Below are 25306 nucleotides of genomic sequence, written 5' to 3' on the forward strand. Positions count from 1 at the left end.
TTTCCAACTCCTGTTAATGTTGATATTTTGACCACTTCCCATGAAACTGTGAATGTTCTTAATGGCATCTAGGATGGTGAATCCTTTCCAGAAGGTTCTCAATTTACTTTGTCCAGATTCATCAGAGGACTCATTGTCTGTGGCAGCTATAGCCTTACAGAATGTATTTCTTAAATCATAAGACTTGAAATTTGAAACGACTTCTTGATCTGTGGGCTGCAGAATGGGTGTTGTGTTTGCAGGCATCTTGTCCTACATCTCCATCAGAGCTCTTGGGTCACCAGGTGCATTGTCAATGAGCCAGTAATATTTTGAAAGGAATCTTTTCTTTTTCTGAGCAGTAGGTCTCAACAGTGGGCTTAAAATATTCAGTAAGCTATGTTGTAAATAGATGTGCTGTCATCCAGGATTTGTTGTTCCATTTATAGAGCACAGGCAGAGTAGATTTAGCCTAATTCCTAAGGGCCCTAGGATTTTTGGAATGGTAAATGAGCATTGGCTTCAACTTCAGGTCACCAGCTGCATTGGCCCCTAGTAAGAGGGTCATCCTGTCCTTTGAAGCTTCAAAGCCAGGCATTGACTTCTCCTCTCTAGCTATGAGAGTCCTGAACAGCATCTTCTTCCAATATAAGGTGTTTCATCTGTATTAAAAATCTATTATTTAGTGTAGCCACCTTCATTAAGCATCTTAACTAGATCTTCTGGATAACTTGCTGCAGCTTCTACATCAGCACTTGCTGCATCACCTTGCTTTTTTATGTTACGGAGACGGCTTCTCTCCTTAAAGCTCATGAACCAACTCTGCTGGCGTCAGACTTTTCTTCTGCAGTGTCCTCACCTCTCTCAGCCTTTGTAGAATTAAAGACAGTTAGGGCCTTGTTCTGGATTAGGCTTTGGCTTGAGGGAATGTTGTGGCTGTTTTGATCTTCTATCCAAACTACTACAGCTTTCTGCATATCAGCAATAGTCTGTTTTGCTTTCTTATCATTCATGTGTTCACTGGAGTAGGACTTCTAATTTCTTTCAAGACTTTTTCCTTTGTGTTCACAGCTTGGCTAAATGGCACAAAAGGCCTAGCCTTTCAGCCTGCCCTAGCTTTCAATGTACCTTCCTCACTAAGCTTAATCGTTTCTACCTTTTGATTTAAAGTGAGAGATGTGCAATTTTTCTTTTCACTTAAACATTTAAGAGGCCATTGTAGGGTTATTAATTGGCCTAATTTCAATATTGTTGTGTCTTAGGGAATAGGGGGGCCCGAGGAGAAGGGAGAGAGATGGGGGAACAGCCCATTGGTGGAGTGGTCAGAACCCATACACATTTATCAATTAAGTTAGCTGTCATATATGGGTGCGGTTCATGGCACCCCAAAACAATGACAATAGTAACATGAAAGATCACTGATCGCAGATCGCCATAACAAATATAATAATAATGAAAAAGTTTGAAATACTCCAAGAATTACCAAAATGTGACACAGAGACGCAAAGTGAGCAAATGATGTTGGGAAAATGGCGCTGATAGACTTGCTTAAAGCAGGGTTGCCATAAACCTTTCACTTGTTTAAAAAACAAACACAGTATCTTTTTAAAATTAATTAATTAATTAATTTACTTTTGGCTGCGTTGGGTCTTCTTTGCTGCGCGCGGGCTTTGTCTAGTTGCAGCAAGTGGGGGCTACTCTTCGTTGTGGTGCATGGGCTTCTCATTGCGGTGGCTTCTCTTGTTGCAGAGCACGGGCTCTAGGCACGCAGGCTTCAGTAGTTCTGGCGCGCGGGCTTAGTTGCTCCACGGCATGTGGGATCTTCCCAGACCAGGGCTCGAATCCGTGTCCCCTGCATTGGCAGGTGGATTCTTAACTACTGCACCACCAGGGAAGTCCCAACACAGTATCTTTGAAGCGCAATAAACTGAGGTTTGCCTGTAATCAGGCATATGTGCAAAGATAATATTCTCTTCCTTACCTCCTGTTCTCGCTTGAACTCACTCCAATCAGATTTTGGTCCCTACCATTCCAAAATTTCCTCTCTGCCACTCCACCAAAGCAGAGTCACCAGTCACCTCCATGTTACCAAATATAGTGGTCAATTCTTGATTTTCATCTTACTGTAACAGTACACATGACATGGTAGAGCATGCCCTCCTTCTTAAAACATTTTCTCTACTTGTTTTCTGGGTAACCACTTCTCATCTCATCATATCTCCTGGCCACTCCTCAGCTTTCTTTGCTGGTTCATTTTCCTCTCCTAACCTCTAAATTTTGGAGTTTCCCAGGGCTCTCAGTTCTCAGATTTCTCTTCTTTATCTACACGCACTCCCTAAGTAATCTCCTGTTAAATAATATATAGACAAACCACTCTTCAGTTTATGTTTAGGCTAGAACTGTCCTCTAAACTTCAATTCATACATCTAACTCTTCTACCTAAGCTGCACTGGAACGTCTAACAAGAATTCCAAGCTTAAGAGTCTGTAACCAGACTCTTCACTCTAAAACCTGTTGTCCTCTCAGTCATCCTTCCCTTGTTTAGTAGCCTCTTCATTCTGCTGTTGCTGTGCCAAAACCTTTGCTGATGATGACTCTCCCTTCTCCCTTTTTACCCTACGTCTGATCCGTCAGCAAGTTCTGCTGCTTCCTTCAGTATTTAGCCATAATTCCACCATTTCTCACCATCTCTACTGCTATTCCACTAGTCCAAGCTACTCTCTTTTATCCTGGGTTACAGTAATAGCCTCTTAAGTGATCCATCAGCTTTCAGCTTCCACTCACCATTCCACATAATGATATTTCTAAAACATAAGTTAGATCTAACTTGTGTTCAAAATTCTCCCAGTGCTTCTAACTGTACCAGGGGCGGGGGGATGGAATCGACAGTTGCTACCATGGCCCATAAGTCCCCCTCTGGTCTTTCCTGAGCTACATCTCTGAACTCTTCCCTTATACCACCTGTCCTTAATGTTGAGGATGCCAAACATACTTCCACTTATAGGCTTTTAAACTTGCAGTTTACTCTGCCTGGAATACTCTTCCCCCAGATAATTTCATGGCTCACCTCTTCACTTCCTTTGAGTCTCTACAGGTGTTACCTTATCAGAGAGGCCTTCTCTGATCATACTATATAAAACAGTACACAGGCGCTTGCGTGTGCACACACAGACACGCACTCCTCATCACTCTCACTGCCTTTTACTCACTCCCCTTTACTCTGCTTTATTTTTTCTCACAGCATTTATCACCATATAATTTTATTTATTGCGCTCCCCAACTAGAGTGTAAGCTTTTTGAGGGCAGGTTGTTCGTCTCTTTGATCCATTGTGTCCTCAGTACTTAGAAACAGAGTTGGGTTATATAATAGGAACTCAAATATTGGAGCAAATAGTCAACTTTTGGCCCATTCTTATTGTCCTAGAGAATACTAAGCTCTTTAAATAACACCCTTATTGAAAACTGTCACATAATTTTTCTCAAAGTCAGCTAAATTCTTCAACCATCAGGTTCTTTATAGAATTCCTAAATCTTCTTGATTTTCTTGTAAAGTACAGGCATACTTCATTTTATCGCACTTTGCAGCTAATTGCATTTTTTGCAGATTGAAGGCTTGTGGCAACCCTGAGCTGTCAGATGATGGTTAGCATTTTTTTTAGCAATAAAGTATTTTTTAATCACTGTATATACTTTTTTTTTAGACATAATGCTATTGCACACTTTAGTATAGTGTAAACATAACTTTTATATGCACTGGGAAACCCAAAAATTCATGTGACCCACTTTATTGTGATATTTGCTTTATTGCCATGGTCTGGAACCAAACCCACAATACATATCTCCAAGGTATGCCTGTAGTAACCATTTAAAACTGAGGGCATCCTTAATCCAACTTTACCCTGTGAGATATTTCCGTTTACTCTTATCCCACAGTTATGTTATGTGTTCCTGACTCCAGACACTTTTTCTATTCCTGTATATGTTTTATACTTTATATGAAAATATGTCCTATCTGAAATCATGACAGACTTTATGGAGAGGGAAATCAATAATCACACTTATTTAATTTCTTTGAAATATTTGCATTTAGACACAACTTCAGTAGCAGAAGCAAGACACAACCCTAGCATAGGGGAGGGAAGTGTTGGTGGTTTGACCGGCAGTTTGAGTGCAAGTGGAAGCCACATGGATCGAATAGGAGCCATCCGGGACAACCTGAGTGAAACGGCCAGCACCATGGCGCTCGCTGGAGCCAGTATCACAGGGAGTCTGTCAGGAAGTGCCATGGTAAACTGTTTTCACAGGTGAGAAAACTGTGCTTTGTTTTGTTTTGGTTTGGTTTTGCCTTAACTACAAATTATTAATTATTATAGATGAGGAGAGTTTTGAACACAAAGCATGATGATGACATATAATCTTACTGTGTCAGGGTTGAAAACAGTAAGGTTTCAAAAATGGAAATTTAGTGGTAAACAGTGAGTAAGGAGATTTGATGAGGTAAAAACCAAGTCTAAGGGATAACATGCCATTTTTTTCACTGCACTTGTCAGATTTTATGTTATGAGTCAGTGCTGGAGCTGCCTCGGTGAATACTGTAAAGGCAGTGATTAAGCTTGGACCTTACCTCTGGAGGTGGCCACAGCTGTTAGGAAATGAGACGCTGGCTGAAGCCTGGGGGAGCAGGTGGAGTCAGGATATCCGGAAATGCAAGAACTGAGGCCGAGAGAGTCTGCCTGGGTCCTTTTATGTATTAATGGTTATTTAATTCTCACGAAGTCTTTTACCCAAAGCCATGTAGATAAGTAGGATAAGTTAAAGCATTTTTATCTTCTTTTGTTTCCTCTTTAATTTACTTTTCTTTACTTCTGTTTACTAGCTATGGGGTTTTTTTTTAAACGTAGGGGAGAGTACATGAATTAAAAGATAAATCAGGGCTTCCCTGGTGGCACAGTGGTTGAGAGTCCGCCTGCCAATGCAGGGGACACAGGTTCGTGCCCCGGTCCGGGAAGATCCCACGTGCCGCGGAACGGCTGGGCCCATGAGCCATGGCCGCTGAGCCTGCGCGTCCGGAGCCTGTGCTCCGCAACGGGAGAGGCCACAGCAGTGAGAGGCCCGCGTACCGCAAAAAAAAAAAAAAGATAAATCAGTTATGTTTATCTTATGTTTAGGTAGTGTGCTTTTAAACACAAACTCTTAAGTTATAGTGGTGTATATTATGTCTCTTTTTTTTGATAAATTTATTTGTTTTTGGCTGCATTGGGTCTTCGCTGCTGCACAAGGGCTTTCTCTAGTTGCAGTTAGCAGGAGCTACTCTTTGTTGTAGTGCACAGTCTTCTCACCACGGTGGCTTCTCTCGTTGCAGAGCACAGGCTCTAGGTGCACGGGCTTCAGTAGTTGTGGCGCGCAGGCTCTAGAGTGCAGGCTCAGTGGTTGCGGCGCACAGGCTTAGTTGTTCTGCAGCATGTGGGATCTTTCTGGACCAGGGCTCGAACCCGTACCCCCTGCGTTGGCAGGCAGATTCTTAACCACTGCGCCACCAGGGACGTCCCTATTATGTCTTTTTTAAAGAGTCAGGTGTTAAATTTGGAACTATTTTTAATATATAGATGCCCAGGATTTTTTGAGGCACTGATTTGTCATGTAGAATGGTTTTTAATGTATTCTGATTTGGTGTTTTGCACTGAAGTGTGGCAAGCAAAGCACCGCATCATAAGTAAGAATATTGGAGCATGTTTAAGTTAAAATCCTTTATGTTCTTTTTGTAATACTCTGTTATTACCTTACTTGGCAGACAGCTAATTTTACCATTTTATCTGGATGGCTGGTACTGTTCAATGTGCTGCAGTAGAATTTGAATAATCAAATAAAAGGAAACTTAGAAAAATAATGTTTATAGTTGTTTCTAAAATAGCTTCTTGTTACTGAATTATTTAAAGAGACATTCTCATAGTAGTGTTGATATTATATGTAGTTGATTTGTTTTCTAATACCCCTCTCTTTAAGGTTGGAAGTACAAGCAGATGTACAGAAAGAACGGTACAGCCTAAGTGGAGAATCTGGCACAGTCAGTTTGGGAACAGTTAGTGATAATGCCAGCACCAAGGCAATGGCAGGATCCATTCTGAATTCCTACATCCCATTGGACAAGTAAGGAAAAAAATTGTTATAAAGTCAGAAGTATTTTTTAAATTAATTTGTAAAGAATTATCCCTATCATTAGGCAAAATTATTGTGAATAATGGTTATCTACTGTTAGGTTCTCTGCAAGAAGAAAGTGGTGAGATGTCCAGAGTAGGCAGATCCATAGAGACAGAAATTAGGTTAGTGGTTGCTAGGGGTTGGGGAGGGGGAAGAATGGGAACTGGCTGCTAATGGGTTTCTTTTGGGGATGATGAAAATGTTCTGAAGTTCAATAGTGGTGATAGTTGCAAACTCTGTGAATATACTATAAACCACTGAATTGTGCACTTGAAACAGGTGAATTTTATGATATGCAAATTATATCTCAATACAACTGTTCTGAAAAAAATGGAGAAGGTAGCATAGTACCTGGAATAGCATAAGCAATGAGTGTAGTTGCTTCTGTTTTATTTTAAATTTAAGTATTATTTTAAAGATAGTCCTCTTATTTCAAGCAACTTTTTTCTATTAGTAGAATGTATCCTGCATTAATTTGTTCTAATAGCTTTTATATAGTCTTTGAAGTTTTCACACAGAAGCCTCTCCCCCTTTGCTGTCATTTGCATTTTTCTTTTTAAAAAGAGGAAGTCAGAAATTTATATGTGTTACTCTTATGTTCCAGAGAAGGCAACAGTATGGAGGTTCAGGTAGATATCGAGTCAAAGCCATCCAAATTCAGGCACAACAGTGGAAGCAGCAGTGTGGAGGATGGCAGTGCCACCCGAAGTCATCCTGGGGGTTCATCCAGTGGCTTGCCTGAAGGTAAATCCAGTGCCACCAAGTGGTCCAAAGAAGCAGCAGCAGGAAAGAAATCAAAAAGTGGTAAATTGAGGAAAAAGAGTAACATGAAGATAAATGAGACCAGAGAGGATATGGATGCACAGTTGTTAGAACAGCAGAGTACGAACTCAAGTGAATTCGAGGCACCATCCCTCAGTGACAGTATGCCTTCTGTAGCAGATTCCCACTCTAGTCATTTTTCTGAATTTAGTTGTTCTGACCTAGAAAGCATGAAAACTTCTTGTAGTCATGGTTCCAGTGATTATCACACCCGCTTTGCTACTGTTAACATTCTTCCTGAGGTAGAAAACGACCGTCTGGAAAATTCCCCCCATCAGTGTAGCATTTCTGTGCTTACTAAAACTGCTTCATGTTCAGAAGTTCCACAGTTGAATCATATTGCTGAAGAACATGGCAACAGTGGTATAAAAACCAATATTGATTTATATTTTGGCAGTGCACTAAAAGAAGCAAATAACAACCACTCACATCAGACAGTGGAATTAAAAGTTGCAATTCAGACTGATATATAGACCTACAAATGCTGCAAAATAATTACCACTTGAAAAACCTTGTTTGGAGCTGGTTGAACTGCACGTGACTATTTTAAGTTTCAAGTTGCCAGCAAACGCTGGGTTGCATCATCATAATGCAGATACATTTTCTGTGTTCAACAAAGCATTGTGTTTCATGTGGATCTTAATTACCAAACTATGAGATGAAGGCTTTAAAAGTGCATTATTGTAAGGACAGTAATTCTTAAGAGAATTATGTTTTGTGTGTTTGCCACAAAACATTGCTTGAAGCACATACTTGTGTATTTAGATAGAAATTTGGCTTAATTTATAATCAATATAAAATACTAATGCAGTTCTACAGCATTCTTATGAAGAGAACTTGAGGCTTAGGGCTAAGTGGTTAGTGACATTTTATTGAAACCACTAAAAGATACTGTTTAAAGAACCTTGCAGGTTACTCGCAGTATATGATACACTTTGTAACATTTATGTTCATAACTGGGCATAAATTTCATTTTTTTCTTCGTATGCAGTGTGGATATATACAGCTTAATGCAGCCCATTTGCTACCATTTGGATACTTAGACACTTTGAGCAAGATTGTGGCAGTTTTTGCACAACTTTGAAATAGAAACACCTGGTACCCTATATATCTTGTATATTGTTGCCATCTTAGAAGAAAAGTGTAAAAGTAGGTAATTAAGTATACTGACAGCACCAAATAAAATATATAAAACTGCAAAATAAAATTCCATTAGTTTATAAGTATTACAAAAAAGTCACCTTTCATTAAGGGGAAGTTTGCACCCCACTGATTCTTGGTGCCTTCAGAATAGAGTAGATTTTAAGGACCTACTTGTTTGAGGGTTTTGCTGTATTGTTTTCCATAATGTCCTCTCTAGCCACCTTGGATTATGTAGAAAAATACAGGGTAGAGAAACATAAATATGATTAACAGTAACAATGCTGAAAAAGTATTAGCCTACCAAAGACACACTCAGGCTTTAGTGAATAACTTTACATAACCTCAGTTTTTAGCACATGTATATCTTCTCCAATCATGAAATCAAAGCACGGTGCAGAGTTTGTACCAAGTACTAAGGAGGGGTCTGTATATGGCTGGCTTTATTTTCCTTTGCTTTTGTTTATGGAAGATGTTCAGCTGACATAAACAGAAGTTGGCCAAAATATTGCCTATACTGTTAACTTCCAGTATAATTCACTTAAATAAAACAGGCTAACCTCAGTTAAAATATTCCATCTTATGTGTTTCTTTTAAGTATTACCATTATGGTGCTACAGAGCTTTTTCTTTTGATAAAAAGAAAAATGCCATGGGCTGCAGTCTTCTTTCATCATTTTTCTCACCAGGCCCATTAATATGCTTATAACACTAGTGCCAGTTATTTTATTTTATAATGCTTATTATGGTATTTGTATATTTGTCTGCATTCCAATTTTGTTCAATAGTGAGTGTGTAAACTGCATACATGAAATAAATGTAAATACTAATGTATCGCTGCCTATGGTTTGTGCACTGACATTTTTATAAGAACAGGAATATTCATTTGCCATGTGGCAAATTCGTAAATATTGCAAGCCACTGAGAGGATTCTGCATTCTAGTCTCAGCCTAGAGGGAAGCATCTGCTGAACTTCTCAACAAACAGTGTTAGAAACTATCCTTTCTTCATGTCGAATACCTGCCTTTCCTCCAGAAAGAAGCTGCTTTATTCATCAACATAAATTCATTTCTTTAAAGTATGTTGGTTGAAAAGTAAATAGAGCTGTCATTTAAATTGTGAAGAGATAAGCATTATAAATCCTCATCTTAAAAGAAAAGTAGGGTTTCCCTGGTGGTGCAGTGGTTAAGAATTTGCCTGCCAATGCAGGGGACACGGGTTTGAGCCTGGTCCAGGAAGATCCCACATGCCGCAGAGCACCTAAGCCCGTGCACCACAACTACTGAGCCTGCACTCTAGAGCCCGTGAGCTACAACTGCTGAGCCCGTGTGCCACAACTACTGAGCCCGTGCACCTAGAGCCTATGCTCTGCAACAAGAGAAGCCACTGCAATGAGAAGCCCGTGCACCACAACGAAGAGTAGCCCCCGCTCGCCACAACTAGAGAAAGCCTGTGTGCAGCAACGAAGACCCAATGCAGCCAAAAATAAATAAATTTGTAAAATAAAAACAAAGATTAAAAAAAAAGAAGAAAAGTAAAAAGGTCTTAAAAGACTTTTAAGAGATTCTACTCTGGCAACATTAGATTATGAAACTAGAGCCATTTAAATTCAAGCTAATAATTGTAATGAAACGCTTTCTATTCTCATAGCCTCTATAAAATACATAGATGGTTTTTCTGTTTTCCTGTTACATAGTTAATACTTCATGAAAATAATATATATGAATATGTTGACTGCCTGCTTGACATTTCTGTAAAAAAGCTAAAGAGTAAATGGAAAGCTAAATGATCTTAGGAGGAATACAGCAAAGGCGGTGCCGAGTTAGGAGGCCTGTGCAGTCGGTGCACCCCATCCCTCTCCTGGTTGTACCCCAACCAGTACTGCCTCAGTCTCACTTTAAAAATGGCCTAATCCTTTCAACTGACTTAAGAAGTTCCTTCAAACTTGGATTAATTAAGGACCAAACCAGATTCCTCTGGAGGTCAACCTTGGGCTATCATAGCATAAGAGAACACTCCACAGTTCAAGACAGGCCTTAACACATCAAAATCTTTTAAAAGCCCTTTACACTTTGCTTTCTTTAAGGGGAAAATCGCATAGTGGTGAGAGAAAGAATACACAGATAGTGATCATATACCCTAGTGTTTATTGTGTGGGCTACCAGTTTAACTGAATTCTCTTAAATGTACAAATTTCCAGCTTCAGAGCACTGAGTTAGTAAGCTTTTTATGTTAAATTTATACAATTCATCTTTCTTATTTTCACCAGAAATTGGGTTAATTTGTAAATATGTAAGATTTTCCATAGTATATTGTCTAGTTAAATACAGATTTTGGAGAACTTCCCCATGATGATGGAGAAGGAAGACTAAACTCACCTCCTCCCGCGGGCACACCAAAATTACAATGATTTACAGAGTAATTATCTATGAAAATGACCCGAAGACTAGCAGATAAGATTTTCCACAGCTAAAGATATAAAGAAGGGGCCACAACAGATGCGTAGAAGGCGTGGAGACTCGGTATAGTCAGGACTCACACCCCCAGGTCAGTGACCCACAAATGGGAGGAATATCACAAGCACAGAGGTCCTCCCCAAGGAATGAGGGGTCTGAGCCCCATGTTGGGCTCCTAGCCCAGGAAGTTCTACGCCAAAAGATGAGCCCCCAGGACATCTGGTTTTGAAAATAGGGCTTTTTAAAAACATGCTGATTCTAAAAAGCAGAGCTTATGTTTAAGAGCTGGAGGGCTATAGGATAGAGAGACTCTGCTCTTAGAGGGCACATGCAAAGTCTCACGTGCTCAGAGTCCCAGTGCAGAGGGAGAAATTCGAAAGGAGCCCAGGTCCTAGACCCATGCGCTTTTGCACAGCAAAGGAAACCATCTATCAAGTGAAAAGGCAGCCTACTGAGTGGAAGGAGATGTTTGCAAATGATATGTGTGATAAGAGGTTAATATCCAAAATATATAAAGAACTCATACAACTGAATATCAAAAAAAAATTCCGTTAAAAAAATGGACAGAGGACCTGAATAGACATTTTTCCAGAAAAGACATACAGATGGGCAACAGGCACATGAAAAGATGCTCAACATCACTATCATTAGGGAAATGCAAATCAAAACCACAGTGAGATAGCCCCTCACATCTGTCACAATGACTGTAATAAAAAAGACAACAAAAACAAATAACAAGTATTGGCGAGGATGTGGAGAAAAGGGGACCATCCTGTGCTGTTGGTAGGAATGTAAATTGGTACGGCCACCATGGAGAACAGTATGGAGGCCCCTCAAGAAACTGAAAGTGGAATTACCAAATGATCCAGCAATTACAGTTCTGGGTATTTTTCTGAAGAACCAAAAACACTAATTTGAAAAGATAAATGCACCGCTATGTTCATAGCAGCATTATTTACAATAGGCAAGATATGGAAGCAATCTAAGTGCCCATCAGTAGGTGAATGGATAGAGAAGGTGTGTGTGTATGTGTGTATACACACACACACACACACACACACACACACACATATAGTGTTGGCCAAAAGTTCAGGTTTTTCCATGTGAATATAAGCCATAAAGAATGAAATTGTGCCATTTGCAGCAACATGGATGGATGTATAGGGCATTATGCTAAGTGAGGTAAGTCAAAGACAGATATCATATGATCTCACTTATATGTGGGATCTAAAAAAGCAAAATGAAAACAGACTCAGATAAAGAGAACAAATGGGTGGTTGCCAGATTCGGGGGAAGGAGGGTGCTTTGGGCAAAGTAAGTGATGCGGATTAAAAGATACAAACTTCCAGTTATAAAATAAATGAGGTCCAGGGATGTAATACACATCAAAAAGAATATGGTCAATAATATTGTAATAACTTTGGAGACAGATGGTTACTAGATTTATCATAACGATCATTTTGTATGTAAATGTCAAATCACTATGTAGTACACCTTAAACTAACATAATATTGTATGTCAACTATATTTCAATTAAAAATAAAAAAATAAACTTTGATCACCAAAGGATAAAATATATGTTGAAAACCATCAGAGCTATTAATTCGTACATAACATGAGAAAAATACCTAAACTCCTACTCCTTATATCATTTTGCCAATTTTAGAGTCAATTAAGATTTTCAGCTACATTTTATATGGCTCTTTTAATGAGTTTGTTTCATTTATTTCCCTTAATTAAGTATGAGATATCATTGCTTAAAGCCAGTATTTACATACTGGTGGTTTCTGGATGCCCAAAATAGTATTCTAAACCTGGGAGAGTTATAGCATTTTGGTAGCCATCAGTTAATATATGAATAGTGAAGGAGAGTTTGCAGTTTATAAGTTTAGTTCAAATTTAATCACTGCATTTCCTATGCCAGTGAGAATCTTTGTGATTTCTGCCAATTTATTTATTCATTCAACAAAGAGTAAATCTGGAGATACAGCATTGTACTAAATAAACATTCTCTGGTTTCAGCAAGCTTATAGTCAAGCGAGTGACATAAATAAAACATATACACATACCTTAAAATAATGGATGCTATGAAAATATGGGATGGGGGGAAAAGTGACCAGAAGTATTGGGTAGTGCTGTTTTATACAGGGAAAACTGGAAAGATGTCTTCTTAGGTGCCATTGGTACAAAGATCTAAAGGAAGTGAGGGAGGAACTATGAAGACATACCTATTGGATGAGCATTCCAGAAAGAGATCTTCCCCCAGGTGAGTTAATGGACGAGTTAGACGTCCGTCTTGGAATTTGTTTGATATCTAGAAATATGTTGGCCACCTTTTTTTTCTTGGAGAGTGTCTTGACTGTTCTTAGCACTTTACATTTCCATAAACATTTTAGAATAACCTCGTTGCATTCTATCAGTTTTGGTTGGGATTGCATTGAACCTATACTTATTCCTCTAGAGATCTTTCACATCTTTTTTTAAGTTTTATTCCCGGGTACTTGATTTTTTAGGTATCATTTTCTGTTTGTTAGTATATAGAAATGTGGCTAATTTTTATGTAATGATTTTGCATCTAGGGAACAGTACTCTTAATTCCAAGAGTTTACCTCTAGATTGTTTGAGATTTCTCTATACACAGTCGTCATCTGTGAATAATTATTTTTTTATTTAACAAACACTTTTACAGTGCTTTGTAGTGTCAAACACTTTCTATGTACTTTTAAAATATTCTCGTTTACTCTTTAGAACAACCCTGTGAAGGAGGTACTCATTATCCCCATTTTACAGATGAGGAAACTGAGACACAGGGTTAGCATTTTGCCCAGAATTACATTGCTGGTTAGTGGCAGAACAGGGATTCAAATATTTCTCTTTGATCGCTGCATCATATATTTCTTTTTCTGGCCCATTTGGACTGGCTAGGACTTCAAGTGCATAATGCTGAATAGCAGTGGTTTTGGGGGCATTGTTAACTCGTTAATAATCTCAAAGGGAACCCTTTCAACATTTCAACCATTAATTACGATATTTATATTTCAGTTATATTTGTAGATATATTTGTAGATACCCTTTATCAAAATTATTAAATTCTTTTCTAACTCTTAGTTTGCCAAGAATGTTTACCTTGGGAAATATGCTGAATTTTATTGGCTGCTATTTTGGGGGGAGGGTCATCTATCATGTAATTGTGATTTATTCCTTTAATGTGTTAACATTAGTGAATTTGATTCTTTAAATGTTAAACTAACCTCCTGGGATAAACTTCAGTATCAGAGTATGTAAGACTGGAATTATGTCTTCCTTGAATGTTTGGTAGAAATTGTTACTAAGGCTGTCTGGACCTTCTGAATTTTTTTTTTTTATACCACGGAGGTCCACATTTTCAGGGTTAGTAAGCAATTCCTTTTCATTTACATAATAGGAGCAGCAAGGTGTGGCAAGCTCTTTCCTCTGTGATCACAGAGTTTGCTAATCCTAGAGTGTGGCAATTTGCTGGTTGTCTGGTGCTGACATATTCCTGCTTTTATTGTTTTTCTTTGCAGCTTTTTGCCTAATAATGTTGGAGCACATTTCTGTTACCTTTTGGCCTGCATGAAGGAGGTAAAACTTAGATATTTCACAACCGCATGCGTACCAGGTGCCTCCAAATTCTGAATTCAGGATACTAGGAAACCAGAAACCTTAAAAAGAAAGAAACTGTAGGCTCTCGGGGGCAAGAACTATATCTTTACTTTTTCCTATGTGTGCGCTTAATAAGTACTTCATCTACGGAGAGGGAATTGAGGATAAGCTTGCTATGATGGGACAGAACAACTGAGCAAAGACATGAGAATATTTGTGGACCAAGGCCTCAGAGTTGGTGACCAATCACTTCATTAATTGTCCACTAGAATAAGTTTTGAAACAAGACAGTGGCTGAAACTTTTAACAAGGTTTTATGCCAAATAGGTTAATTCATAAATATTCTAGGATGTACGACAGCCACTGGAACATCTTTTTTCAGGGTTGGAATAGCCAAGGCATTTACTTTTGTTTCCGGGGGCTTTTTTTTCTGTTTAAGGAAAATGTAATACGTTCAGCTAGATAAAGAATCATCGTTGCTTTAGAGGTAATGTGCAAACTGATGTTTTAGAGACAAGTACTACTGAGAGTTTAAATAAACTGTGCACAGAAGACTTTCTTTCCCCGTCCCCCTTTTTCCTTTCTCTTTTTTCTTTGCTCCCCATTTCCCTTCTCTACCCTTCTTCCCACATTACCTTCCCCCATAACCACTGAAAATGACCAAGTATGTGTGATAGCATAGCTTTCTCTACATTCATATAATCTTACACAGTGCGTATATGTATTGATTATTGTCGCGATTTTCTCAATATCTATTGATTATTGTCGCGATTTTCTCAATATCTCAGAAATCAGTCTGAGTCACGTGATATAGCTCCAGTTCATTCGTTTTGATGGCTGCATGTTATGGGTATTCACTTTGTGTCTCTTTTGTTTTGTTTTCCTCTCTACGAACACTGCAAGAAACATCCTCATACATAAGTCCTTGTTTTCTGGTGGTTTGGAGTATGGGAGATGGATTCATGGAAATCAAATAGCTACATTGAAAAGTATATGTATTTTTAACTTTAATAAGATTATCAGATTGCCTTCCCAAAAAGGTTGTCACAATTTCCAATTCCACTAATAATACACGAGTCCTCTTTCCCCTGTATTCCACCGACAATAGATATTAGGAGTTTTATAGTTTTTGCAAGGCTGTTTGGTATAAAGTAATACCTACTACTTGATTTTTCATATCCCTATGAGTGAATTTGTACATCTTTTTGTGTGGTTTTCTTTTTTATGAGGGGAGGGAAATGATGGTATTTGATTTGCTGTTCTCTAAATTGACTTTAATATTTTTTGCCTATATTTTTTGAGTTGTTTTCTCCTTGTCAGTTTAAAAGATATCTTTATTATATATAATAGCTATCATAATAGCTATATATTATATATATTACTATTAAGTTATATTTTTATTATATTTTTCTCTAAATCTAGTATTTGATTATTGACTTTAACTTTTCTTGCTGTGCACTTTTTTCTTCAACTTTATTTAGAATTTTTTTTTTTTTTTTTTTGGCTGCGTTGGGTCTTCATTGCTGTGTGCAGGCTTTCTCTAGTTGCGGTGAGTGGGGGCTACCCTTTTTTTTTAACATCTTTATTGGAGTATAATTGCTTTACAATGGTGTGTTAGTTTCTGCTTTAGGGGGCTACGCTTTCGTTGCGGTGCGCAGGCTTCCTTGTTGTGGAGCACAGGCTCTAGGTCTGCGGGCTTCATTAGTTGTGGCACGTGGGCTCAGTAGTTGTGGCTTACGGGCTCCAGAGCACAGGCTCAGTAGTTGTGGCGCATGGGCTTAGTTGTTCCACGGCATGTGGGATCTTCCCTGACCAGGGCTCGAACCCATGCCCCCTGCATTGGCAGGTGGATTCTTGTTTTTTTTTTTTTTTTTTTTTGCGGTACGCGGGCCTCTCACTGTTGTGGCCTCTCCGGTTGCGGAGCACAGGCTCCGGACGTGCAGGCTCAGCGGCCACGGCTCACGGGCCCAGCCGCTCCGCGGCATGTGGGATCTTCCCGGACCGGGGCACGAACCCGTGTCCCCTGCATCGGCAGGCGGACTCTCAACCACTGCGCCACCAGGGAAGCCCTATAATATTTTTAAACTTAAAGAAGAGTTGCAAAGATAATTCAGAGGCTCCCCATACACTCTTTACTCATATATATTATTTTGCCGTATGAAAGCTCTAATTTTCACGTGTCTAATGGTATATTTCAGGCCTCTAATCGTGGTTAAGGTCTCCCCTGCTCCTAAATGATACTTAGTCTCCTAGGTTTCTTGAGAGATTGTTATTTAATTTTTTACCTTTGCTTTAATCTGTATTGAATTTATGTTTAGTATGTAATATGGAGGTCCAATCTTATCTTCTTCCGTTTAGAAAGCTGTTTGTGATGACACTGTTATATAATCTATCCTTTCCCTGTGATCTGAATACTGTTTTTTTACTGGAATTCCTAGATTTCTACAAAAAAGCCTGCTGGGATTTTTATTGTGATTCAATTGAATCTATAGATCAGTTGGGGGAAAATTAGCATCTTAATGATATTGACTCTTCTGATCCATGAATACATTGTATCTATCCATTTAGTTTTTTTAATTTCTTTAAACAGTGTTTTGTAGTTTTCAGAAACTGTTTTTGTAGATTTTTTTAAAAAAATCTCAATTTCTGATTTTTCATTAATAGTATACAGACATACCTTGTTTTATTGCACTTTGCTTTATTGTGCTTTGAAGATATGGTGTTTTAATAAACTGAAGTTTTGTGGCAGATGATGGTTAGCATTTTTTAGCAATGGACTATTTTTTTTTAACTTATTTTTATTTTTGGCTGCGTTGGGTCTTCGTTGCGGTGCGAGGGCTTCTCATTGCATTGGCTTCTCTTATTGCGGAGCACGGCGCGCGGGCTTCAGTAGTTGTGGCGCACGGGCTTAGTCACTCCGTGGCATGTGGGATCTGCCCGGGCCAGGGCTCGAACCCGTGTCCCCTGCATTGGCAGCAGGACTCTTAACCACTGCGCCACCAGGGAAGCCCATCGATGGAGTATTTATTAATTACGGTGCATACAATTTTTTAGACATAATGCTACTGCATACCTAATAGACTACAGTATAGTGTAAATGTAACTTTCATATGCACTGGAAAACCCAGAAATTCATATGACTCACTTTATTGTGATATTCACAATAAACCTGCAATATCTCCAAGGTTGCCTGTATAGCAATACAATTTTTGTAGGTTGATCTGGAAATCCTACAAACTTCTAAGTCATTTATTAATTCTAATAATTTTTTGGCAGATTCTCTAGGATTCTTCTACACAGACGATCATGTCTACAAATAAAGACAGCTTTATTTCTTCCTTTCCAGTCTGGAAGTCTTTAGTAACTTTTCTTTTTTTCCTTCTTTTACTGGCTTCAACCTCCAATACATTATTAAATGGGAATGGTTAAGACTAGACATGCTTGTTTCCCATTGTAGCATGGAAGTATTTAGTCTTTCACACATCCATAGCTTTTATTCCTTCTGATAAATTAAAGGAGTGGCCATGCTTAAAGGGGTGACACACTTAAAGGGGGTGACCTGTTTGAAATGATTGGAATTTGACCCTAAGTTGTTGTCTGAATTGGATGGTTTGCTTTTTTCCCCCCTCAATTTTAAAAATTGAGATATAGTTCACATATAAAATAAGAAAAATAGAAAACCGAGTTTGGTTTGTAAGTATCCTGACTGGTTTCTGACCACTTCGCAGTGAAGCATGCCGACAGTGGCAGAGTTTCAAACTAAGTTTCCAGTGCACTGTGACACTGGAAATTCTACAGTAAAGTAATTCAATCAGACTGAGCTCTTTCTTCTCATCAACACAAGTCAATTTAAAAATATGGCTTAGATTTTACCTCTTCCTGAAAATGTTCTTGATTAACTTTGGCCCTTTTAATAACTTTGACACTTGAACGTTATATTGATGCTTTTTTTTTTCCTACTAGAGTCTCTTGAACTTGGTTTTATTTTCCGTTTCTTCCAAATTAGTCATAAGCTCATTAAAAGCAGGAGCTATCTTTTTATTTATCCCCTACAATACTTTATTCAGAGGGTCATAAATAGTTTAGTTCACTTAGATGCTTATGCAACTCAGATATTAATTAGTTATTACACACTCAGCTTCTAGGACAGTGGGTGTATATTCCAACTTGCCTAAGAATCACAAGAAATATTTTAAAATTTAGATTCCCAACCCCTGGACTCTAAGATTTCCAAGTGATTCTGATGCAAATATTCCAAGAACTACTGTTTGAGAAATATTTAGAGTGTCACTGTAAAGTTCTCAGTAATAGGAACTTCTCTAATCTGAATTTTGGAAACCAGGGTACCTTTTAGGGCAGCGTTCTTTTAGATTCATTCATTCAACATTTGCTAAGCACCTACCAACCTATGCCAGACTCTGAATATACATCTGTGTTGGCTCACTCTCAAAACAGTGACAGGTTGGAAAAGACACACGCTCTTACAAATAGGTTGTTAAACTCAACATGTGGAGTCATCTCTTGGCTGTTGTGACATGACTGATTTCCAGGAGATGGCACCAGACCACTTCTCTGGCTATCCCATTTCTATTGGCGTGGTCTTAATGTGTGTGACTTACCCAGTAAGTAAATATAAAGATGTCCCTAATATTTGAAAATAGCTTTATTATCCTTTTCTAACAATATAGATGAGATCATTATACTTATGGGAAGAAAGGAGTTCTATACATAGAAGGTAAGATAAGGAACTTATGAAGTAACACCAGGCATTTTACAAGAACTACATAATCCTACAACCCTGAGTGGTAGGAAGGTATCCCTCCTCATTTTGCAGATGAGGAATCTAAAGTCTTCAAGGTTATACAGCTCCTGAGTATCAATTAAATCCTGGGTTGGGATTTAATTCTAGGTTTATCTAATGCCAAAGTCTATGCACTAAAGCAGTTTCCCAGAAAAAAAGAAGGGGCAGCTCTGTCTCCTGCTGCTTTTTCACTGATCTTTATTAATTAACCGTCAACCATCTCTTTTATTTGATTTTTGGCAAAAGGTATCAAAACTGATAAACTTGACGAAATGCATTGTATTCTGGAGACAGATTTCGCACTAACAGACGTCTCTCGTGTGGGGAATTGAGAGAGGCAGCAGCCCATGACTTCCACATCAGTCCTTAGGGGTCCTTTTGGTCTGGGTGGTGCCAACTGGCTAATAGAGTAAAACAAATTCCTAATGAACCCGCTTTGCTTCATCCTGTTTCTAGATAGCAAACCCATGAAATAATAGAAAGGCAAGTATAATAAACTATCTTTGAACTCACTCTAATGTAAGTTTTGCTATAACTCATGATTAATCTTGATATCTTGCTCATGAAGGAGGTACTCTCTGCATATGCCTAAATAGATTAGCACTCATTCTGGGCAATTCAGAAGTATAATAGCCAGGTTAGATTCGGTATTATAGCTGCCCTTACAGCTTTGCTTCTTCACCTTTCAGTTTCACCTCCTTTGCCCACAAATCTCAGCAAAAGGGCAAAACCAACGCAGTCACCACTTCTCAGCGTTTCATACTATACAATATTTTGTTGTGTTCTTATTTGGGCTTCAGTATAAATAAAGGGATTAGCTTTAGGTGAGACTATCTCTAAAAAATTTCTTTAGGCTACAAGAGTGTAACACAATTCTATGACTAAGAAAAGCCTTCTGGATTTGATCCAGGTGGTTGAGAGCAGTTTCAATAGTGATGGGAGGTAGAAGCCAAATTTCTTTCAAAACAGGAAATTTGGGAGGTGGGGAAAATGGAGAAAATTATTTATTTTTGAAAACAGGATGGTGTAGAAAAGGATGGAAGCTTGGATGTTGAAAGAGGGACTCTTCTTTAGGTGGGAAGAGTTGAGTCAGTTTGTAGGCTAGAGTGGGGACAGTAATAGAAAGGGACATATTGCAGATGCAAAAGAGGTGTTATTCTTGGGGGTGGGATCAAGGATCAGCATTAGGAAGGAGAGGAATACTGCTTTCTGGGAGAGAGAGAAGGAGCAGGGAACATTTGGTCATAAGCCAAGAGGAAGGGAAGCTGATTGGAGCAGTCATATGGGATGGCCTCGGTTATTTCTGCTAAGGTCAGGAGGCTGAGGGCAGCCAGGGCAGTGGACCATGGGATCATGTGGTAGCAACTGCAGAGAGTGGACATTAACTGATGGGCCATAGTCAGGAGACGTAGAATCCTAGACTCTAGTTCTTTACAGAGGGAGCTTTCACATTGTCCATGAACCAGAAATAATGATAGTCTCTTGTGTCGTGTATAGCTTAAAAGGTATTTTCATAGGTTATTCCACAACAAACATGATTGTCAGCGAGACAGTACCTACTAATCATTTAAAAATATGCAAACTTAATGATTATGATTTGCTCAGGTATATTGTCATGTATAGTTTTCAGAGCCTGTGTTTTCTTTTTTTTTCTCTCCTTCTCTGTTTTACTATTTTGTCCTTCACTCCTAGTCTAGAAACTGCTTAAAAAGGTCCCTAAGGCATGAGTTTAAACTTTGATGATAAATCACCCTCACTCTAATAGAGAATTACTTTGACACTTTTCTACTTCTGGATGCATGATTTACAGCAACCCATCAGATATAACAAGTGCAAACATCCTGCTGAAATAATTTAATATATGTACCCTAACATATAATGATAAAGTTAGCAATGCTTCTCATTCATTCCATGCAGATTTATTGAGTCTCTACTGTGTCAGGCATTTTGCTCATCAAGGTAGGGAACAGAACTAAACGAGACATTTTCTGTCATAGACAAGTCAACTCAGAACACCGCAGCAGTGCTTAGAGCTATGATAGAGCTGTGCACATGGCACCATGAGGAAACAAAGACAGATCATCTAACTCAGCCAAGGGAGGTGAGGAAAACCCTCTGGATTTTAAAATCCATTTGAACTGGATTTTAAAAGATGACTAAGAATTCACTCTTTCGGTTTTTTCTGGAGGGAAGGAAGAGAGAAGAGCATCGGGAGCAGGGAAACATTCCGTGCGAAAGCAGTCAGTGTTTTTTTGTTTTGTTTATTTATTTATTTTATTTATTTATTTTTGGCTGCGTTGGGTCTTTGTTACTGCATGTGGGCTTTCTCTAGTTGCGGCGAGTGGGGGCTACTCTTTGTTGTGGTGCGCAGGCTTCTCATTGTGGTGGCTTCTCTTGCTGTGGAGCACAGGCTCTAGGCGCGTGGGCTTCAGCAGTTGTGGCACGTGGGCTCAGTAGTTGTGGCTCGCGGGTTCAATAGTTGCGGTGCACGGGCTTAGTTGCTCCGCGGCATGTGGGATCTTCCCGGACTGGGGCTTGAACCAGTGTCCCCTGCATTGGCAGGCGGATTCTTAACCACTGTGTCACCAGGGAAGCCCTGAAAGCAGACAGTGTTGAGTGAGTGCGCCATACTGGGTAATGAAACAAGTTGCCTGGATGAAGTATTGGATGTGGAGTTTGAGAGAGCAAGGAAAGTCTAGGATGAAGCCAAAGTTCCTGGCCGAGGCCAGTGTATGAATGCTGGTAACTTTCACTAAACAAGTGAAGCCTAAGTTTGAGGGAACAGAGTTTAGTTTGGGGACATTACATTTGTAGTAATGAGACATCTAGGTGGAGATGAACCATTTGAAGTTGGCTTTACAGGCCAGGAACTCATGAAAGATTTAAGGACTTAAGGTGGAAGAGATACAGAAACAGACTGTGAGAGGTTAAGTCTTTGGATATAATTACAAACAATCCAAAATCTCAGTGGCCCAACACAAAAAAGCTTCTTTCCTGTTTAGGCTCTCCGTCCAGGGCAGATTAGCAGGCCTCTGCTTCAGGCCCACACTCAAAGCACCAGGCTGTTGGAGGGGTCATCATCTTGTGACCCACTAACTGGAACATGAGGCCTTCTCAGTCACTGCAGCGAGGGAAAAGGCTGTGTGAGGGCTTTGTGCCAGCTCGTGCATACTCTGGCCCAGAAGTGACGGACAGCTTTTACCTGTACCCCAGCAGTCCCCAACTTTCTTGGCACCAGGGACCCGTTTCGTGGAAGACAGTTTTTCCACCGACAGGGCTGGTTCGGTGGTAACGTGAGCGAACGGAGAGGATGAGCCAGGCGTGCTGAGTGCGAGTGACGGGGATCGGTGGGGAGCAGCAGTGAAGCCTCACTCGCTTCCCCAGAAGGGGAAGAAAACCAGGTACTGGTTAAGAGTGGTAATGCCTGACTAGGAAAAGAACTATTTGTATAATTAAACTATTTGTATAATTAATTAAATTGTATAATTAAAACTCTGATATCACTACCATTTCATGTGCAGCATGCAGCTATATCCAATTATAATTCCTTCAGGCTTTATCACACAAAGCTTAGGCTCTGCTAGTACTAAGGTGAAATGCAGTTCCCCAAACAGGTCCAGATATTTCACCCTTTCATTCAACACGCACCATCACTATGCATCTTGATGCCTTTGTGTCTCCTCTGCCTGGCACATTGTTTTCTCGCATCCAAATGGCAAACTCAAGCTGCAACATTAACTCCTTGAAACCTTTCCTAACCTTCTCACGGCAGGGCTGAGCACTCCTCTTGCCCTGCATAATCACCCTAAATACCTCTATTGGGGTACCAAAGTTGGTAAATTTACATATCCATTGCCTCTACTAAGCTGTAATTGTTAAAGGCCAGGCACCTTACTCATTATTCCATTCATATATTTAAAATTTTCCTTTACACAGCACAGCGCATATGAGTTCAAAAGAAAGACTGCCCAGGTTTGAATCTTGGACTGGCCATTTGCTGCATTTGTAATCCTTGTTAATTCATAAGGATTTAATTTAACTTAAATTTTCTGTTTTTAATTTTCTCTGTGCCATGGTTTCCTCATCTGTAACAGAGTTGTTATTAGGATTAAACTAGACAATGTATGATAAACTAGGCACAGTGCCTGGCACAAAGTGAAGCTAAAAAAAAAATCACCTGCAATTATTTTTACATTGAAATATATTTGACATATAACATTGTATAAGTTTACGGTGTACTACATGTTACTTGATACATTTCTATACTACAGTATGATTGCTGTGGTACTGCTAGCTAGCACCTTTATCACATCACATAATTATCATTTCTTCTTTGTGGTGGGACTAATTAAGGTCTAGTCTCTTAGCAAGTTTGATGTTTATAATACAATATTGTTATCTATAATCACTATGCTGTGTTAGATCTCCAGGACTTATTTATCTACTAGTTGTTAGTTTGGACCCTTAAACAACATCTCTTCTATTCCCCCACCCCAACCCCCTGATATGCACCATTTTACACTGTTTTTATGAATTCAGCTTTAAGATTCCACATATAGGTGGTATCACACAGTATTTGTCTCTGACTTATGTCACTTAGTATAATACCCTCAAGGTCCATCCATGTTGTCACAAATGACAGGATTTCCTTCATTCTCATAGCTGAATAATAGTCCTTTGAGTATATATATTCCATATCTTCTTTATCTATTCATCAGTTGATGGGCACTTTAAAGTATCAGGTCTTATAAGTCCTTGATCTATTTTTAGTTAATTTTTCTGAGTGGTGTAAGAGGAGTCCAATTTCTTTTTTCTGCATTTGTTTACCCAGTTTTCCCAATACCATTTGTTGAAGAGACTACCCTTTCCGCATTGGGTGTTTATGGTTCCCTTGTCTAATATTAGTTGGCATATATGTGGAGGTTTAATTCTGGGGTCTCTATTCTGTTCCATTGGTCTGTGTCTATTTTTATGCCAGTACCATACTGTTTTAATTATTGTGGTTTATTGTATAGTTTGAAGTCAGAAAGTGTGATGCCTCCAGCTTTGCTCTTCTCTCTCATAATTGCTTTGGTTATAGGGGTCTTTTGTGGCTCCATACAAATTTTTAGGATTTCTTTTTCTATTTCTGTCAAAAATGCCATTTGAATTTTGATAGGGATTGCACTGAATCTATAGATGGCTTTGGGTAATATGGACATTTTAACAATATTAATTATTCCAATTCATGAGTGTGGGGTATCTTTCCATTTGTTTAAGTCATCTTTGATTTCCTTTTTTTAAAATTAATTTATTTTGGGCTGTGTTGGGTCTTTGTTGCTGTGCACAGGTTTTATTTAGTTGCAGTGAGCAGGGGCTACTCTTCGTTGTGGTGCGCAGGCTTCTCTTTGTGGTGGCCTCTCTTGTTGCAGAACATGGGCTTTAGGCTCAGTAGTTGTGGCTCGCGGGCTCTAGAGCACAGGCTCAGTAGTTGTGGCACATGGGCTTAGTTGCTCCACAGCATGTGGGATCTTCCCGGACCAGGGCTCGAACCCGTGTCCCCTGCAGCCACCAGGGAAGCCCATCATCTTTATTTCTTTAAACAAAGTCTTGTAGTTTTTGTTGTACGGATCCTTCATTTCCTTGAGTAAATTTATTCCTGGTATTTTGCTTTTGATGCTATTGTAAGTGGGATAGTTTTATTTTTCAGGTGTTTCATTGTTAGTGTACAGAAATGCAACTGATCTCTGTATGATGATTTTGTATCCTGCAAATTTACTAAATTTGTTGATTAGTTCTAAGAGTTTTTTTGGTTGAGACTTTGGGATTTTCTATATGGTCGTCCCTTGGTATCTGTGGGGGACTGGTTTCTGGAATCCCCACCAATACCAAAATTCACAGATGCACAAGTCCCTTATATAAACCTCTCATGGATTCTAAATCTGTAGATTCAGTCAACCCCAGAATTCAAGCCATGGATACAGAGGGCTGACTGTATATAAAATCGTATCATCTATCTGCAAATAATGAAAATTTAACTTCTTCCTTTCCTATTTGGATGCCTTTTCTTTGTCTTGCCTAGTTGCTCTAGTGAGAACTAATGATACTAGTATTGAATAAGAATGGTGACAGTGTGCATCCTTGTTCCTTAGAGGAAAAGCTTTCAATTTTTCACTCTTGAGTATGTTTGCTGTGGGCTTGTCACGTATGGCCTATATTATGTTGAGGTTATGTTTCTTCCATATCCAATCTGTTGCAGGTTTTTATCATGAAAGGATGTTGCATTTTGCTATATGCTTTTTTCTGCA

At 39.0% G+C, this 25306-nt stretch overlaps 1 protein-coding gene across 4 annotated transcripts in view; it reads left to right on the forward strand.

Moving 5' to 3' along the window:
- RNF19A (ring finger protein 19A, RBR E3 ubiquitin protein ligase) overlaps positions 1 to 16031 on the forward strand; it is a 65269-nt gene extending 49238 nt beyond the window's left edge. For 3 of the 4 annotated variants that reach the window (XM_079901988.1, XM_079901987.1, XM_079901989.1), the window contains 3 exons: positions 4070 to 4283; positions 5983 to 6126; positions 6782 to 16031. In XM_079901988.1, the coding sequence (XP_079758114.1) occupies positions 4070 to 4283; positions 5983 to 6126; positions 6782 to 7472 (1049 nt within the window). In that variant the 3' untranslated portion in view covers positions 7473 to 16031. The remainder of the gene's footprint in view (positions 1 to 4069; positions 4284 to 5982; positions 6127 to 6781) is intronic. The other variant, XM_079901990.1, reaches the window with a different exon arrangement.
- The last annotated feature ends 9275 nt before the right edge of the window (positions 16032 to 25306 follow it).

This window comes from Stenella coeruleoalba (genome assembly GCF_951394435.1).
Source record: "Stenella coeruleoalba genome assembly, chromosome: 17".
Classification (NCBI taxonomy): Eukaryota; Metazoa; Chordata; class Mammalia; order Artiodactyla; family Delphinidae; genus Stenella; species Stenella coeruleoalba.